This window comes from Bactrocera oleae, chromosome 3 (genome assembly GCF_042242935.1).
Source record: "Bactrocera oleae isolate idBacOlea1 chromosome 3, idBacOlea1, whole genome shotgun sequence".
Lineage (NCBI taxonomy): Eukaryota > Metazoa > Arthropoda > Insecta > Diptera > Tephritidae > Bactrocera > Bactrocera oleae.
Window position 1 is genome coordinate 86,993,953 of NC_091537.1, and position 20,426 is coordinate 87,014,378.

Consider the following 20,426-nt stretch of genomic DNA (forward strand, 5'->3'; position numbering starts at 1 on the left):
TTAAGGATGCATTAATCATTAAACTTTCATTATTATTAGTATTATTTTAAACTTAGTATTAATATTATTTTTTGATTATGCATTATTATTTTTTATTAATTATTCGTTTTTTTTTTAATTATGTATTATTTTGTTTGGTTTTTTCTTTAATTAAGTATTATTTTTATACTCTTGCAACATGTTGCTACAGCGTATAATAGTTTTGTCTACCTAACGGTTGTTTGTTTTACCTAAAACGAAACCAGATAGTATATATAAAAGATCGGGATAACGGGACGAGTTGAAATCATGATGTTTGTCTGTGAGTCCGTCCGCCCGTCTGTCTGTGCAAGCTGTAACTTGAGTAAAAATCCTAAGATAGATATTTTAATGAAACTAGGTACACAGCGAAAATATACGAAATCGGACTAGAACCACTCCTACTTTCCATATAACACACAACAGTATGCAAATTAATGTATCGGAATAAAACTTTGCACGAATAGTGCCTTTTAGGCGCGTCACCGTATTACCAAAAATTGTCCAAATCGGACTAAAACTATTCCAGCTCCGTGATACCGAATATGGGACCACAGTTCCTGCAGCGAACATTTTATCGAAAATATCGGTCAATCTGTGAGATATATTATCGAAATTCCAAGAGAAGCATTTTCTGATATTAATATGTCTGTATGTTAAAAATGGGTTGTATAGAGTCAATAATTTCTTTAGCCCCCATATACCTAATAGAAAGATGTTCGAACTAACTTTATATCGCATATATCGGAAAATAAGTAAGTTACTTTAGCAAAATTGAGTGAACGTGTAATATTGGATAAGCTGTAGTTGGAAATGCATTCACAAATTACCCAAACTACTATATACTACATATACTCGTATTGAATTTCGTGGTTCTAACAAACCTTATGCACCTGAAGGTATGTCCCTGGCTTTGATCCTGGCGATTTGCAAGAGTATGAAATGTTCGGTTACACCCGATTTTAGCTCTTCCTTACTTGTTTTAATTAAATTATTTTTATTTTTTTAATAAAGTATTATTATTTTTTTAATTGTTATTATTATTTAATTAAGTATTATTTTTTACATTGTAGAGTTGCTCAGGTAATAAAGGAATACAAAAAATGTACCAAAACGAAATCTAGTAGCAAATAGTGCATCAATGAGTTTTGGGGTAAGTTGTTTGTATTTCATTGTTTAATATTATATTATATTTTCCTTGTTTTTTATATTTATTATATTTAGTTATATTTTATTTAAAACCATATATAAATTTTTTTCATAATCTATTGAAATTCAGTATACCCTATATTCATTTCCGAGTCAAAAAAAAATCGCATTTTTTTGTGAATTCTTTTTTTGAAGAGCCATTTTATTTAAATAATCATAAAAAAATGTACATTTACATAATGATTCATTTTGAAAAAATTTTATTCCCCTTGATCCAGTAACCGTATTGATCGAAGCACTAGCCAAAATTTAGATTTTTGACAAACAGGCTGATTTCCAAAAAAAAATTTTTTTTTTTTGTGAAAAAATGTATACTCAGAGTGGCTTCAAAAATCAATACAATTATCAAAAATATTATTGCTTCGATAATTACCTGACTAATATAATATCTGTATGAGTATCCAGGGAAGATTTAAAATCGATCGGTCATTTTGGAAAACTTTTTCTCACCGACTCTGAGGACAGCATTTCGAAAAAACGGGTTTAAAGTTTTGGGAGCCGATAACACTAAGTTAAAAAATGCTACAAATACGCTCATATATCTCCGCAACTGCTTGGGCCCACCACAATTTTCTTTGGAGAAAAATCTCAAGTATATGGCCATTCGATACACCATATATGCAAAAAAATATCGATTTTTTGAAATTCACAAGTGGATTATCAAGTGGTTGTCCCTTAAACTGTGTTCGAAATTTGCAAATCCTTGTATAAGTGCCTTCCTAAGCCCAAATACTATCATTCATTTGGCTTAACGCCAAATAATTTACTTTTTTAATCAGCCTAAAACTGTTAGTTATCGTTTCTCGTTTCTCAACCCTGCTATCTTTATAATTTCGAGTGTTTAGTAATGTTAGTTCTAAGAATTAAAATTTATCCATAATCAATTAAACTCCATCTAAGTCACGTTGATTTTTATGTCCTGAAAGTGATATATTAAATTTGCCACGGAATTTGTAGCACCCTAACGCAAACGTCGCTGCCATACAAACTGACCGATCAACTTCTTGTCTTTTTTATATGACAATATATTTTCACGAAATTGGGCGTAGCCTTTTGTTCAACGCAATGCTACAATATTCAAAGAAATTGTTCAGATCGGACCACTTTTTCATTTGGTCCGGGTCCGTTCCGGTTACTTAGATCCGACTGTCGTGGGAACATGGCTTATTGTTTAAGGCAGTGATGCAATCTCGGAAGAAATCGCTGTTTTAAAACTGACCTGAAAAGGTATTGAAAGACGTAATAAAATATTTTATACATAAGTATGTATCTGTTTATTTGAAATTGCATGCATTCTTTTTATGCACACTTTATATTTTTTTTTTTATAAATTTGAATTGCTAATTATGCTTACCTATGCTTGCTACTTTATTGCGCAATATTTCCAATTCAATTTTTTGTTTTCTCGATTTATATGTACTATAGTCGTATGTACTTGGAATTGCTTTGTTAAATTTTCATTACATTTGATTTTGCTTGCTGCATAATCGTATGCTATGCATGAACAATTATAATAATGGAAATAATTTATTAAGTGTTTCAGCACTATATTTTACAACTTCGGTTCCATTTATTCATATTCGCATTATCATTTTTAATTAAGTGTGAATATTTAATTTATAATACAATTTCAAGAATTATCTTAATATGTACATAAAATTTTATTTTATTTCAAACAAAAACGTGTATATAAAAAAATATAAATATTAATTAATTTTTCTAAATACAAAAAACAACATTAGTATCAATTAATTTCTTATTTTTCAAATATTTTTTTGAATACCAAATTTACACAACAATTTAATTTAGTTCGAAAATTCTGCAGAAGTTATTACTGAAATTTGCGGACTATTGTTGCGTTTGCAAAAAGTTTATAATAGTGTCCAACTGATTTCTTGTTAGATTACTAACAGTTCTTCCATAGGGTCAAGGATCGAACTACTGTAAGTCATTTCCACAAATCCAATTTATTGTTGTTTATTTCAACTTGTCTCTCGCATAAAAGAGAAATTAAATTTTTGCTTTAGATGTTCTATTAGTTGAAATTCTAGGACATTATACCTATATTTGTTTCTTTGTTTCAAATTAGACTTAAAAAAAATTAGGTTTAGTTCGATTCTTCCCGAATTTCACTCAGCTACTTGCGTCTTGAGCAGTGTTACCAATAATGCATTTAAAAAATAATTGAATTAACATTTGAATTATTCTGGTGTAATCTCGAAAATCTTAATTTAAAAAATTGTAAATTTTTAATACCAATCGCCGGATTGAAAAAAATTGTAATCCCAAATACCGGAGAGAAAAAAATGTAGTCCCCAAAATCGGAATAAAAATTTGTTTCTTTTAAATTTGTTATTTTTAAACCTAAACTAAAAAAAATAATTTTTCTTTTAATGCCCTGCTTATATAATTAGTAATTTAAAAAATATTTTTGTTTTATAATTAACATTTTTTCGCGTTTGCGTAGTTCGTGTTCATTTTGGTTATTTTTCTCAGGGAAAAGCTTATTTTTACAATAATATAATACCAACAAAGTTCAGCTCCTTTTGTCTAATTTATATTCAATTAGTCTTAATTATAGTGTTTTAGTTAGAAATATGTAAATCTGTCTTTTTTATCATTTTTCATTGCAGCTTTTAATTTCAAAAATGATTTTTCAATTCGTTACTCCAAATTTTTAAATTAAAAAATACTTTCTCAATTTTTAATCCAAGATAATTAGGTTTTGAAATGAAATGAAAAATTTTTATTATTTAATTAGAAAATGAAATTTTCAACCACAAGCATTTTCGAAAATTTAAAATTTAATTTTTTAATCCCAAATCAGAATTAAAAATTTTAATTTTAATTTTTAGCGCAACAACTTAAATTAAAAATTGAAAATTTAATTTTAATGCCAAAATCGGAATTAAAAGCCGAAAAAAAACATATTTTTAAACCAAAATTTTAGAAGAACAAAATTGGCAACCTGTTTGTGAGTAGTTTAATTGCAAAAAGTAAATATTAAAATTATTTAATTTTTTCTGTAATCAGTCACAAAAATAAAACAACAATTTTATTTTTTAATCTTTTAATTTAATAAATATAAAAAATAATAATTTTATATTTTTTCGCTAATAACATTTTATGCCCATGCAACGCCTTCTTTGCTGTTGTTCTAACAAACAAATAGGTAGTTTACATTTCTAATACATATATTAAAATTATTGCACCAAAAAATAATATACAGTTTAGTCATTGTTGTTGTATATATTTTTTGTCTATTTAAAATTAAACATAAATGCTTATCGAAGTTATTTGTTTAAATTTTATATACTACGAGATTTTTTAATATTTTAGATATCATAAAATTACATCAATATTGCTTAGCAATTTGTTTTCACTTTTTAAGTTGTTTGATCCAGTTTAAAATTATATAGCAACAAATGGTTTAGTACTTCTTCGACTTAGTTTCCTCTTTTTAATTAATTTTTATTTTAATAATATTTTGTTTTCTAAATTCAACTAGCAAAGCATAGTTTATCCAAAAGTCACGTTTCGTTAACTTTTATATAATATATTTAGTAGAATTAGAATGTGGAATTTTTCTGCGCTCAAATTATAGAATTTTTTTATTTATTTTTTTTTTAATATTCAGCATGCATGTTTTATTTTTTAAAAAGTAGTAGTTAAAGTAGGCTAATTGCTTACTTGCTTAAAAGAAAAAAATGTCAAAACCTGCTCTTGTAACAGTGACGAGCTTTACTGACGCGCGACCATACTGAGATACGATTATATGGTCGTGTCATCTTCGTTAAATCAGCGAACCGACAGGAGAAGAGATCTCACGGCATAAAGTTTTAAAAAATATCTTAATTTATAAATAAATTCGTGACAATTATTCGCTGCAAGCCAGGTCTGAAACCATCTGCTTATAAATACCGAAAAAATAATAATGCGCATTCCTGCCTGTATGCTTATAAAATGCCTAATATAATTTTTTAAGTAAACTACCTTATTTAAAGTATAATCGGTTCAGAAAGCATATTTTAGCGGTAATATCCACTTGTGAATTTCAAAAAACCGACTATTATTTGAATGTATTGTACATATATTTAAAAATATAGTTAGAAAATTTGAAGGTGATCTATAAGCATTTTTCTTGAAACACTTTCAGAGTCAATGAGTAAAATTTCTCCGAAACGACTAGACCGATCAACTTGAAATTTTCACACGACCGTTAACCTATGTATGTATATTTTTCAGGTAATGATCGAAGAAATAGAAAAAATCGATCAAAGATAAAAACGACTTTTTTTTTTGGAAACCGTCATTTTGTCCAAAATTACAATTTTGCCTAGTCCTTCGATCTTTACCTGTATTCAACTATGATAATAATAGATTTTGTTGTTTTTTGGATTTTAATTAAATTTAAGTAGAGAAATATTCCTCGTTGCCAGACATCTTTTTTCGCAGCGCCTCCTGGAGATGGGCTACGAGATCTAAGGTCTAAAAATTTTTTAAAATTAATTGCCAATTATAAAATTCTTTAAATGCTGTACATTAGTTTATTTATTAATAAAATAAAATGCCACTTCAAACAAAAAAAAAATAAAAATAATAATCACAAAAAAAAAACGCGTTTATTCGACTTGCGAGAAGATATATCTCCTCAAAAAAGAAATATTAATAGCGTTCGCGCCTTTGTCGCCAAAAACAAAATTCGGTGTGTTATTTGATGCTTTTAAAAATATATTAGCAAAACTGTGTTCAATTTTAACTTATAACTTAAAGAATACAAAATATTTGAAAAATAATAAATTAGCAGCAGGATTGCAAATAATTCATTAAAAAATATTTAATTTAACATTTGAATATTTTTTATTATTTTGTAATAATTAAATAATAAAATATAATTTTCAAATAATCTAATCTAAAATATTCGATTGAAAAATTAAAAATAATTTGTTAATTCCAAATATCGGATTGAAAAATAAAAATAATTTCAATTCCAATTTTGTAATTAAAAAGTTAAAAAATTGTTTTTGAATTATATTTTTCGTGCTTCAGTACTTCGTGTTTGACCATATTCAATACTTTAGAGCAGTGTTCGGTAACATTCAAACGATTTATATTTTATCAATTTTTAATATTGATTTTGGACTAAAAATTTAATTTAAAATTTTTAATAACAAATTGAAATAAAAATTTTTAAATCAAATTTTTTATTTAAAAATTTGCAACGTTGCTGCTTAGCTGCGATTTTTTTTAGCTCGTCACTGTATGTACTATATTACTAAGTTAACGATATGTGACAAATGTTTTAACGATTTTCATATTTGCTTTTTTTATAATTTGGATAATTATGCACGCTTCGCACTTTTCTCATTTCAATATTTTTATTTCTACACTAACAAAAATGCATTTTTTTAATTTTTTACGCTTTTCGAAAGCAATATTTTTCAACTACTAACAAATAGCAATATTTGTTTGCTTCTAAACTCATATTTAAGTTTAGTATTATAATAATTTGTTGCTTTTTGTTTTTGTGTGCTTTGAAATAACTTGAATTTATGCGTACTATGCATATAAATATTATAAATATAATCTACTGCTTAGTTAAAACTATATTAAATGTCATCACCGTTAATGAATGCGTAAAATTTTTAAAATTATTTAACTAATTAATTACATAATTACATATGTATGTATGTATGTGTCTAGGGTGTATGTGTTTGTATGCCTAGTGATTTTAACTGTTTGCAAAAAATGCACAACGCCTAAAACTATGCAGTGTAAAAATATCTACGCGTGTTATTTTAAGTATTGTAGTATGCATATAATTTTTCAAAATTATTTAATTCGAGTTTTGTTTTGTTTCGTTTTAAGTATGCGAACATAATACTTATATAATATTAAACTACATAATTAAATTACTACAGTGCTGTACTGCTGATACGTTTTCATGTCGTATGGATAAGTTTGTGTGTATGTATGTGTGTGTGTGTTGTTGTTGTTGGTGTGGGCCTGGGCGGACTTGGGATACGTTATTTCACTCATTCAGCCTGTGTGTTGAAGCACACATTTCACGACCCGCACTTCCAAATTGCTTTTGCGCTAAACGAACTCGTCTTACAAATATGTTTAATATATATTACTTATTACTAAATACGCTTTAATAATTACAAATACATGTTCTCTCTCTCTCTCTCTGTGTGTCTTATGCTGCTGTCGTATTTTTTCGCATTAGCATAGTAACATTGTTCGTTATCTTCTTCTTTGTTTTTAATATTTAACTTCTTCGATATATCACAACAAAATGGTATAAAAAACATAATATAAGCGAGTTAGATACAAATAGAGATTAGGAGACAAACGATTTAGGTTTGTTGTAAAATTGTGTATACGTTACATAATTGCAACATTCACTCAACCTTGAATGAGACCACTTCACGAGAAGGGTGGCGGCAATTCGATTGGATCAAATGTTGCTTGTTGGAAGTTGGTAAAGTTGTCGATTTTACGATAACCCCACAGTTGCATGGCCTCTTCGCAGTTGTTTTGTATATACTGGATCTATAATGGATATTTATAGGCTTGTGTACTCTATATACACATTTATTTATTATATAATTGTAAATACCTCGTCCGGCCGCAGATCTTGCTTCCAATGAAATGGTGCCGATTTCGAGTCTCGATAGGTTGAGCTAACCCCACCGATATTTACTTTTGTATGCGTGTCTAGAAATTCTTCAACCAACGGATCGAACGGTAGTCCATAGAATTGTAGCACCTCTTGTGTCATGTCGTAGGTATTTAGTGAAAGATCCTCATAACGTAGTGTTCTAAAATATGAAATGGAATATTATTAATTTTTTATTTAGTCAATATGCTCTCATTAATAAACATTAATAAAATTAAATTTATTATAAATAATATTTCCCTAAAATAGTGAAATCCAACGTTTCTTATTTAAATAAAATTTTTTTTCGTGTTTGTAAATAACAAAAATAGTATTTTCACTCAGAAATCAGTACCAAACTACAAACTGATCAAGTTTGACCCGGACTAACAAAAAAAAACTACATTTTCATGTATTTTAATGCAAGTCTTTGCTTTTGATGGTCTTCAGAGCTTTCAGCAAATTTGTTTTTGTCGGTTACGGCACCGTTTTTGCAAGAGATTCAGGCCTTGCATCGACACGCTGCATACCCAAAACATTAACCAGAATGTGTTGAGTCGATCCATAAGTGATGTTGAGATCCTCTGTTATTTCTCTGATGCCAACACAACAAACTTCAAGCACTGTTTCCTTAACTTTTTCAATGTTATCGTCATTAAGAGTGGTGGGTGCTTGGACGATTCTCATGAGGCACGTTATCGATGACTTTACGACCTTCATTGAATGCTTTGTGCTGCTCAAATAGTAATAAAGTTGACTCTTCAAAACACTTCTGCAATAGTTTCCACTATTCCGTAGCTGTGATTTCATTGGAAACACGAAATTTTAAGGACACTGGTATTTTTTTTTAATGAAAAAATCGGAGTTCAAAAATTGTGTGCATTATGCATTAAATTTTCGCGCGCAGTTTAAATGGACTAGTCTGGGATAATTTTGATCAGATGATAAAAACATTATCCGTTCAGGGCGCTTCAGGTAGGATCCGACTAATGGACTCTGTGCGACTGTCGGATTTTTATAAGTAGCTTTTTTTACTTTGAGAATACAATTGAATATTTGAAAATCTGCAAGTAATAGCTTTGAATTTCTTTTGATGGCTTGTATGATATTATATGCTATGCGCTCATTTATCTGCGATAAGTTGCATTTCGTTGTTGGTAACTAACATTTCTGATTTCCATGAAATTGTTCTGAAGAATTGTTCTTTGATTGCTATAGAATCTATACTATACAATTTATACGAATATTCTCTTACCTGAAGCGTGATGGATGCTCCTTGAGTAGTTCCACAGCTGCATGATAATCGTCAACTAGATCTTGGCAGACGTAATGCGGATTCTCGCAATCCCTGTTGCCGGCACACCAATCGCGATGTTTGCGCGATTGCATTGTGCCCCGTGGATCGCGCACCAGCAGTATCATTCGCACATTCAAGCTGAAAAAAAGCGTAGAATAAGTAAACAATTAGTAAACTACACATAAAATTTGACAATGTATGAGTGCTTGCGCAAAAGAGTGAAAATGACGTAGAAAATGTGAAGACAACTCAAGTCACTAAATAAAAATATTGGTTAAAGCCAAATAAAGCTCTAGCAGTCATTACCAATTGCACTCATAGCCAAATAGCAATAATTCAAATGCGAATAAGGAGTGTAAAGTCAATCATTTGAAGCGCATGCTGGTCGTAACTGCCATAATGGGTAACTGAGTGAAAATTCTCCAGCATGAGATGTGTAGTTTTTTTGCTTACATTGGTAATCGCTGATATTGATTTCAGTTTCACTTTATGCACAAGTGCTGCAGTAGTATTTGAAGATTTTATAAAATCGAAAACCCCTATATACCATACTAAACTGTATTAAGGGGTACATTTAGTGTGAAATTAAAAAAAATATATATTTATTAAAACCGATATCTGAAATAGTTTTTAGTTACAGCTAGGGTTGCAAATATTGCATTGAAAAAGAATTAAATAAACATTTGAAAAAATGTTTAATAAAATTACAAAATAAAAAAAATGTTAATCCTAACTTCCGAATTGAAAACAAAAATTTTTAAATCAAACATACCGGACCGGAACTCCCGAGCACCTGTTGCTAGACTGCACAGCAGCCTGTACACACAGGATAAAGGCCTTTGGATCGTGGTATTCGAATATGGGTCACATCACCTCAATAGCACCCAGCAGGATACTGACTGGGTGGAGGGCATAACGGCCTTAGGTCGCGGTGCATGCTTGAAACTAATTCTATTTTACTCTATTCTATAACGGTTTAAAATTAAATTTTTACCGGATACCGGATTAAAAACGTATTTTTTCCAACTTCCGGATCGAAAAATAAAATATTTCAATCCCAAGCATATAATTAAGAAATACAAAAAAAAATTATTTTAAAATTAACACTGTTTCGCGTTTAAATACTTCATTTAAATCAAAAAAATTAAATTTTTAATTTTTAATCCCAAACGTCTTAGGTTAGAAATTAAAAATCAAAATTTATCTTAATTTCAACATCGGGATTTAAAACTAAATTTTAAATTTGAATTAAAAATTTCGCAACCCTTGTTACAGCCTTCTAAAGTGTCGCTGCTTGGTTCAAACAGCTTCATCAGTTTGTCTTTAAGCGCCTTTTGCTCAAAACTACAATTTTCAAATTTGCTTGAGTGATTACTCTGTTATGTAATTTAAAAACGACCAAAATGTTGGGTAAGATTCAACTTTTTTTTCTTGTAGAACGTAGGTCATCAAAGATAATTTTTTTTTTAGCTTTCATCCACGTTGAAGGCCGGAATCAATGCAGCAGTCGATGCCATTTTTTTTTAGCACCGTCGGAGATCGCGTGTAACACGAAAAATATTTAATTTTTTTCCTCAAAAATTTTACTGTGTATTATCAAAATAAACCTGGTTCACAGGTTTCAAAACATGACCTTTAGCCGAGCAAATACATAGATCAACATGAACAAATATTATAAGTTTTAAAAAAATTAAAACTACATTTTTACATATTGTAATTTTAATTTTTTTTTTTAATTCCTCATTTCCATCCTTCCAAACATTTCGCCGTCGAGTTCAACAGCAATACCATTGTGGCTTTGCAAGGCATGCGTTTCTATTATCTTAACCATAATGCATTTTGATTGATCCCCCACAGATGAAAAAATTCTATATTTTAATTCGCAGCTGGTACTTTTACGAACAAAAACTGTACAACTTTGGCTAAATTTTTTAGATAAAACCCCATCTAATCAAAACTTGCCAGCTGTCCGTAGTAATCACTCATACTTTATTCCACAATGTAAATGACATAACATGTCAATAAAATGATCGCGATAAAAAATTTCGATCGACATTGAGACAGGTGTTACAATGTTGATAAAAACTAAAAGTCAACACACAAATATTGTCTCAAGAAACATAAAAATTCAATTACTAATATAGTACTTAGTACTGCTTGCTATACATTTTATTTATGTATCTATCTTTATTAGGTTATTTTATGCTATTTACCGAGCAACAGCTGCTTAGCTCTGAACAATAAATGTGAAGTTTGTAGATACATATTTATGCATAAATATTTATTCAATATGGAGCATATACTCGCACATAGTTATGCGAAATAATTAATATTGAAATATTTTAATATTATTTTTTATACTCTTGCAACAGTTGCTACAGAATATAATCGTTTTGTTCACTTAACGGTTGTTTGTATTACCTAAAACTATTGCAAAGGCCAGGGCACCTGCTGTTTGAAAATTTTTAAAAAGTGATCGTGGCATAAAACAAATCCTTTCAACACCTCTGCCTACAGCGTGGAAATAGGTGAAATCGGATCATGACGACGTCCGCCCTCATATAACGGTTTTGTTCAAATCTACTAAAGTGCGAAAAATGAATAACTAAATGCGCCAGGGACAATAAATTTTACACTCGAGATGGTACAGGAGAGCTTCGTAGGACAAGGGGTCAAAATTGGCCCACATTTATGTAAAATCACATATCTCGCGACCTACTGGACGAATTTCAACCAAATTCGGTACATAACATTATTCTTACAATCCTATGTTACGGTGTGAAATCGGACTACAACTCTGCATACTTTCCATATACCACAATTTTAAATTCCATATGCTTCCTACACTTTTCAGTATAGAAATCAAGCACCAAAGAATATATCGGAACAAAAACTCTGTACAAATAGTGCCTACCTCATACCTCAATACCATCTTAAGTCTAAAAATTGTCAAAATCGGACAACTGTTCAAGTCCCCATTTACCGAATAAGGGGATACCAGTGGCTGGTGCTAACTTTTTACCGGAAATAACGGTCAATCTGTAAAATATGGGTATTATTGCAATTCGATGAGAGTTTCTTTCTGATAAGATCAAAAATGTATTGAATCGGGTCAATACTTCCCTTAGTGCTCATATACCTTATCGAAATATTTTCGAACTTCCGGTTTACTTTATACCGCATATATCGGACAATATTGTATGTTATCTGTGTTAATAAAATTAAGTGGAGGCATTTTTTTTATAATGGTTAATTTTTGTGTCTAAAATGTGTAAAATCGGGTGGAAACTTGCCCTAGCCCCATATAACTAATAACAGAATTTTCAAGCTTCCGGTTGGCCTCATGACAGATACAGTCAAACCTGGTTAAGAGAGACTTTAAGGGACCATGTTTTTTTCTCGCTTATAGAGGTTTCTCACTAATGTTCTAGAGCAATAATCCTCGGAGCACAGGGACTTTATGGAGTCTTTAAATTTTATAATAGGTAAATTCCGGTAATCCAATTAGTAATCCGGTAATTCCAATTCACTTAGTATTTCACACCATGATTTTCTCGAGTCAAAGCATTTATAATGTTCAGTTTATCACTTAACAACAACATGTTGATTTTTCGTTTAGACCATATAAGTTGTTGATAGAACTGTACTGTTCGTTGCAAATGATATTTATGAACTGCAGTGAGCATGAAAAATAAGTTAATACAGTTAAATATTATTTCTTTGAATTACAAGAAGACAACATAGTTCCTGATTCCTGAAAAAAAAGACTGAGTCATACATTATAGAGGTTTTTGTTTCTCACTCCTAGAGGTTTTTGAGAGGTTAAAGTTCGGGTCTCAGGTCAGGTTATTCTCACTTATAGAGTTTTCTCGTTTACCCATTTCTCTCTTACTCAGGTTTGACTGTATATCAGTAAATATGTAAGATATCTTAGCAAAATTAACTGATTAATATTGAATATACTATAGTTCAACGTACAATTAATATTGGAATATTACTGTAGTTTAAGGCCGAAAATATGTGAATTTAGTCTACGAATTACCTCAAGTCCCAAATACTACATATGATAATTTTAATTATTCTAACAAACCTTATGCCGAACATATCGTTCAAATTAGCATGTAAATTAATTTCCGATTTTCCACCTGACAAATGTGTAATACTTTAATAAAATTAAATTAACCAATTCTCTTAAAAATTGTGTGGAAATATGAAGAAAATTGGTCTATATTTCACATATAATGAATTGCCATCCTCCGGTTGTCATTTTCACATCAAATCATTATACTAAATTTAGATTCTTCAGTTGAGTTTATATCCCATAGATCTCAGTTGAAGATGATTATAATATAATTTTAGCTGGCGCGAGTTAAAATATAGTAATAAAACTAAGTGAGGGTGTAACCTGTAATATAACTCATTAAAATATTAAATTTGATTGTAATAAATTTACGATTTTGTCGAATAATCAATGCTGAATTATTTCACAACATTTTTAAATAAAAAGCTTTCCTAACACCTGAAGGTATTTTCCCTGCTTTGATTCTTGCTAAAGTATAAAACGCTCGAACTTTGCCCTTTCGTACTTCTTTTCTATTTCGCTTTGTTGAACTGCTGAATCATGGCTCAGAAGAATGACCTGAAAGTCTATACTTAATATCGGGTTTTAAGGTTCCAGCGCACAAAAATTTACTATCAGGCGGTTATTGACTTTTTCAGCGTGAAATATAAAAATACTGCTTATTATTTACTTAAAAATAGTATCACACAGCAAACAAGTAGCGGAAATAAGTGATAAAGCGACTCTGGTTTTTATATACAGCACGCATTAACAAATAAGAGTCGCCTCTTGTTAGAAGAGAAGGGTATTGGGAGAATATGTATATGGTAGATTTGACTTGATGGACAGTCGTCTGTTTTGACGTAATTCCTTAACTGAGCCGAATTTTTGGAATTTGCGGAATTATGTTATACTATTTTATTAAAGTATTTCGAGCATACTACTTCATATATAATTATGTATATTTTGTTATATAGTATATAATATATGATATTTATTAAGAATCTGCACAAACGGCAACCATTATCTGGCTTCAAAGAGAATTTTACTCTCGATTATGAAATACTTTATAATACAGACAGTGCAAGAGAGAGGTTTGTAGCGTTGCCTTGTACGATAATCCATGTCCAATTTCGTGAAGATATCTTGTCAAATAAAAAAGTTCCCCATAAAAAAACTAATTTTGATCGGGCAGTTTGTACATATGTATATGTAGCTATATGATCCGATATTGGCGGTTTCGACCATTGACCATTGGGTAGAAAAATACGTGCACAAAATTTCGCAACTATATCTTAAAAACTGGGAGACTAGTTCGCGGACATATCTAAATTGACTCAGCTCGTCACGCTGATCATTTATATATATATTTTTATGTTGTTTCTGACGTTTCTTTTTGGGTATTACAAACTTCGTGTCAAACTTAATATCCCCTACTCAGGATATAAAAATTCTCATGGGAAATCTGTATGAATCCGTTCACAGTAACAATGAGCAAATTGAATTCTTGATAAAATTATGTAGAATGTGCACCGAATTAAGTATATACATTTTTTTCTACTAAATAGTATACAGTACCAAATTCTTTGCACCACGACTTACCGAGTACAAATTTCAAAACAAAATTTTCATTATTTTACATCTCAAATAATACAATTTAAGTTTTGTATATGGTAAATGTTTATGAACACCCAAATTCCATATCGCCGTGTAATTGCTATTTGATATAATCAGAATTCACTTTTTTGTAACCACATATGGAATATATTTTGTATGTATGTATGTATGTACCTATGCATGAATTTATCTGAAAAATTATTCTCGCCACAAAAATGCACAACAAAACAAAAAGTACATTAACTGATAATTCTACACATTTTTATTCATGAAAATATAGAAATATTTGTGTAAGTAAAACGCATTCATATTTCGCTACTCACAAATACATAATATATGGCAAACGAAAATCGGTCGCATATCTTTACTTATGAAATATTAAAATGCATTGTGTATGTATGCATATAATACGAAACAATTTGAGCTGAAAACAACTCACAACGAATGCGTGGGAATTTTTGTCTGAAAGGCGGAGTGCATGGAAATGAAAATTTAATTCAAATAATGCTTGGAAGAATTATTAGCAACACACATTTTTGAATCAAATACTACATTAATTTATTAAAGTGTAAAAATATTTTATTTGTACGATTTTATCTAAAGAGCTTGGTTTTAAATATTGTGAGCTGCGACGAACAAATTTTGTCTCACTGTTGATAGCTGAGACAAAAGAAGGATTGTGGTTATTATTTCGAAAACAATGTTTAGTTGCGCGAAGTGTCATATTTGAAAGACTCGTTCTGTTTTAATATTACATAGTTTGCCATGAAATTGAATATCAAATGCGTACTCTCAAAAAATGTAAAAATAATTCTTAATTTTTATAACACTATATTTGCTATCTTCGATCCGCCATTTCTCTGCCTGCTACCTTTGCTCGCTACTCTATTGTCAAAAAATTTGCATGTGAAAGCAACAACATAGTTATCGAGTTGAATTGATACAAAAGAGTATGAGAATATCTCGATAAAGTAGTGTAATCACTATCTGCAACGCTGTTAAGCTTGGTTTAACAAATCTTAGCCTTGGAACAGTTTTACTATTATGAATAGTGCATATGATAAAATTCTTTTAAAAATGAAAATACATAAATGTTTAATATTTATTTCCAAAAATGTAAGACTGTAATTGAAATAAATTGTATTTGCTTAAAGAAAACATAAAGCTCGAAATTAAGAGGTTTCTAAAATGATTTTTTGTCGTCGAAAAGCCCCCTTTCCCCCAAAGAAAGAAGCGCAGCATAAATGCGCATGCGTCAAAGGACGTGTTAGCGCAGGGTTGCAACACAAGTGCTGTTTATTTGTTTGAACATCTGGTATAGTTTGTTCGATTCGCTACTCTCCAACGCTTATCGAATCGATGTCAGCAAATGTATAGTTACCAGTTCGCTTTTCTCTCTTCATTAAATTATGCTACTTGTCATCATCCGTCCTTCATATTTATGTATAAATCATTATAAATAATGAAATATTTCCCACGCATTCGATGTTAGTTTTCAGTTTTAATTATTGCGTAGTGTACATACAAATATTGCAGATTTTCAATGTAAACAGTTAGTGTATAAATACATACGCATAAATAAAATGATCAGACTATACATATAGTGTGTGCAAAATATGTGCACGCATATTTTCAAATACCAGCGACCGTAAATCGAAAAGTATTATCAATAATCTGCATGCATTTTTGCTTCAATAAATATTGTTTTCAATTTTAAAAGTCGTGATAATGAAATAGTGATCACGACAGTTCCAATCTCTTATTATTTTTAAAGCACGTTTGGCAGATAAAAAGCTTTGAAAGTGAAGTCGTGAAAGAATGAGTGAAAATACTTTGTCATTCTATATTTCCACTTTTCATTCGCATGTGGGGAAACTTGGAATTACGTCATATTTAATCTAGCTAAACAACAAAATAGTAATAGAAACTCGATCAAATGTACGCTTTATGGAGCTCTTTAAAACCAAAAACAAATATAAATTGAAATCTCCAATAAAAGCGTTCCAATAAAAGCGGCTTTAGTTCGCGGAATGTTGTCTTCAAGCTCCTGAAGCGTTGCAGGTTGATTGACGTAAGCCTTTGATTTAACATACCCCCAGAGAAAATAATCTGGAGGCGTTGAAGCACATGATCTTGGTGGCCATTTGACTGGCCATTTCTCGAAATTACACGCAATGTGTGCACGTCTTTTTCGAAATAGAGATCATCCGCGTCGATTTCCTCAAATTCCGGAAAAAAAAGTCGGCCAACATCGTGTTAACGTTTAACGTTCACTACTGACAGTAACGGCATTTCCTGCCTCATGTCGAAAGAAATAAGGTCCGATGATGCCGCTATACGGCAATTCGCAACTAACGGTTAATTTTTGGAGATGCAATTGCGTTGCCTGAGCCACACGAGGACTTGACGCATCGTAACAGCGACAATTTTGTTTGTTGACGAAGCCATCTGAAAAGATGATTTTTTGGATTTCCAGATTTTCCGAAAATTTTTAATTTGTGTAATAATCTCGGACAGTTTCCAAGCGTTGGACCAAAGTGAAACGTGACATGATGTAATGACACACCTTACTGAACACAGTGACAAAATTTTACACAAAACCGTAAACAAACATGGCCGCCACGAGCTGTCAAAATCACGTCATCCCTATTGGTAGACGATGTACAAGTATGTATGTATATGTAAGTTTAATTAAAACAAGCTGAACATTTCAACAAAGCGCTTATGTTAATATAGTAAGAAGAAGATATTTGAATAAATGACACCAAAATGTCACTGTCAATCATGAGCTCATATTGACAAGCCCCCATTTTGGTGCATATACCGTGAAATAAACCTCCCTTCACTAATGTAATTTCTATTTTTAAATGGAAATATAAGTTTGCGGACATACATTATGCAAGGTTGTATTAATGCATGGATCGTTGCACAGTTCGGTTTGCAAATCTTAACATATGTACATCTTATATCATGTATGAATTTATATGAAATTTACGGCAATGCAACAATACATAAACGTATCCAAATCCATCGCACAATATCCCAAAATATAATACTAATTTTAATGATAATTGGTGCGTACCTCGAAAGGTTACGTATTACAGCTTTCGAAGTATTTGCTGACAAATGCAGGGTTTGCTACCAGTGAATGGATTAAATATAAAACTTAATAAAATAAAGTACTTTAGATATACTTGCAAAAAAAACTTCGACCAAACTTTGTTTTTTCTTTTCAAACTAACAAAAGGGCTTCTTAGTCAACCATTTTATGACGTAAGTATCTATTGCATATCACGAGTGCACTCACGACCTTCCTACCATAAAATATTTAATATTTTACGCTGTACACAAAAAATAAAACAATATCTATTAAATAGCAATGTTGTATATATTTTTTACGAACATTGCATTCAAGCTTTTTTATTTTGTTTTTATAAGCTATTGAAGAGCTCATTAATTTTCTGTCAAGGAGTGGTATCGATGCTAAATAATACCACTTATTGGCAGTGATTACGCAGAATCTCAATAGCAAACAAGTATTTGCCTTCAAATATCAAACAGTTGCGATTAATGGTGTTTTTTATTATTGTTTTTTCACAAGTATTGAATATTGACGTTTAAAGACATTTCATTATTTTGCAATTTTTCTTTTCTCGCGTCTTCTTTTTTGGCTTAAAATATTTAATTTATTTTCTTCTTTATGACTTATTACCAAAAAGTATCTTAGAAGAGGTAAAATATCTATTTCATTCAATAAAAAGACATCCATTATTTTTCTATTGTAATAGATGGCTCTAATCTATACCTCGCGTAGTGTTAGAGCGACCAGGTTACCCTATATGGCGTTAGAAAGATAAGATTTTGTACTAAAAAAACCTTTCAGACAATTTTGTGATGGTTTGAGTCAGTAGTGTTTGAGTACACGTCAATAATGGACACTATTCATACCAGACACCATATTTTACTATTTTACTTCCATAAAGGCGAAAATGCAAATCAAGCAGCTGAAATGTGCATAGTTTTATACTCCTGATATTATAACAGCCAATCCTAAGCAATTTTCGTCAATTCCGTTCTGAACTATGAGTATGAGCTGCTTGCATACAGCGAAACACTTATGGTAATTCGGACCTGTAATATCTAAAATTGGAACGACTGAAGGAAATAATCTGCAAAGGGACCATCTTTGGCCAATAGAAAAGAAATTGTCAGGTTACGTACAGCGATAGTTACTTACTCGCCAGAAGTTCTTAGAGATGTACGGCCCCAGTTGTTTACCCATAGGAACGAAGGTTTCTATATGAGTGTAAACTTGAAATGACTTTAAAAATGGCAACAAGCTATGGAACAAAACGTTGCATATTTGGTCTAAATGGGATAATTCTAACTATGCTAAATAAAAACTTTAATTTAAAGCAAAAGCAATGGATTTTTTTTCTAGACCTATTATGTATTGTATTTGTGATTATGATTATAAAAGTAATGTGCTAATTATCAGAAAGTCTACGTTAATTTTGTAATTTGCCTCTAAACCTATTTAAGTACAGCTGATAGTTTCTACTGCTAATATTATATATAGATATGTATCTACATATTAATATGTAGGTATTATATCAGAACAGCTGTAATTTTAAGTCAACAGTGCATAATTATGTGTAATAATGTTTTTACAATGCATTCGACATCTATTATCAGCTTAGAGAAACATTAATTTTTCTATGTGGTACATGGCACAATTAAATAAAACAGCTTTTCTTGGATTTAACTGCAAATGCCTTATGGTAATGGGGTCAACGATAGTCTGGATGGCAATGTTCATATTTACATATGTAGACTTTAGACTAAGCATACAGATTTATGAAAGTATCTAAAAATATGCAAGCTGTCTGTTAGATGCGAAGAAGACAGTATCACAGATTTTATGATACTGAAAGCAAAAGGGCATTCTAACTTTAAAGAGTATAATTAAAAATAAATTCATAATAATCAAAATATATAATATATACAAAAAACTTGAAACAATTTGAGAGTTCACTATGTTTTCGATTAATTGGTTTATACGCCTATTTGAATCACTTAGAAAATATTATGCCACATAAAAAATCGCAAGTTGTTTTACTACATATTTTGCTATATGCTATAATGCTATATAATATAAAAATTTCGACAAGAGGCGTGTGCAAAATTTCAGATCAATATCTCAAAAACTAAGGGACTAGTTCGCGTATATACAGACTGACAGACAACGGACACAGCTAAATGGACTTAGCTTGTCACACTAATTATTTATATTGTATATATCATACATTTTATAGGGCGTCCGACGTTTACTTTTGTGTGTTACAAAAGTCGTGGCAAACTTTATACACTCTGTTCAGGGTATAAAAATATAGATAGAAAGTGTAAAAATATAAGCATAAACTACAAAATATAATACATTTTATAGTCACTTAAAAAAAATATATAACTGCAGGGTGAATGCAATTTAAATAATCCAAAAAGGGAGGCACTGAACTTTTCTTTACTCGCTACATAAATTAAAAGCGTTTAAGCTTTAAAAAAGT

The 20,426-nt window shown here is 30.4% G+C and overlaps 1 protein-coding gene and 1 long non-coding RNA gene across 3 annotated transcripts in view; one reads left to right on the top strand and one right to left on the bottom strand.

Annotated features, from left to right (window-relative positions):
- Nucleotides 1–979: 979 nt before the first annotated feature.
- Nucleotides 980–20,426, top strand: part of LOC138856329 (uncharacterized) — a 68,478-nt gene continuing 49,031 nt past the window's right edge. Inside the window, exon 1 of the long non-coding RNA XR_011395529.1 lies at nucleotides 980–1,171. This is a non-coding gene — a long non-coding RNA (uncharacterized lncRNA). The remainder of the gene's footprint in view (nucleotides 1,172–20,426) is intronic.
- The window catches only part of LOC106616255 (carbohydrate sulfotransferase 4), a 69,977-nt gene continuing 52,021 nt past the window's right edge, over nucleotides 2,471–20,426 (bottom strand). For both annotated transcript variants that reach the window (XM_014232840.3, XM_070107128.1), the window contains exons 2-4: nucleotides 9,144–9,323; nucleotides 7,850–8,051; nucleotides 2,471–7,782 (exon numbers count right to left, since the gene is read on the bottom strand). In XM_014232840.3, the coding sequence (XP_014088315.3) occupies nucleotides 7,657–7,782; nucleotides 7,850–8,051; nucleotides 9,144–9,323 (508 nt within the window). In that variant the 3' untranslated portion in view covers nucleotides 2,471–7,656. The remainder of the gene's footprint in view (nucleotides 7,783–7,849; nucleotides 8,052–9,143; nucleotides 9,324–20,426) is intronic.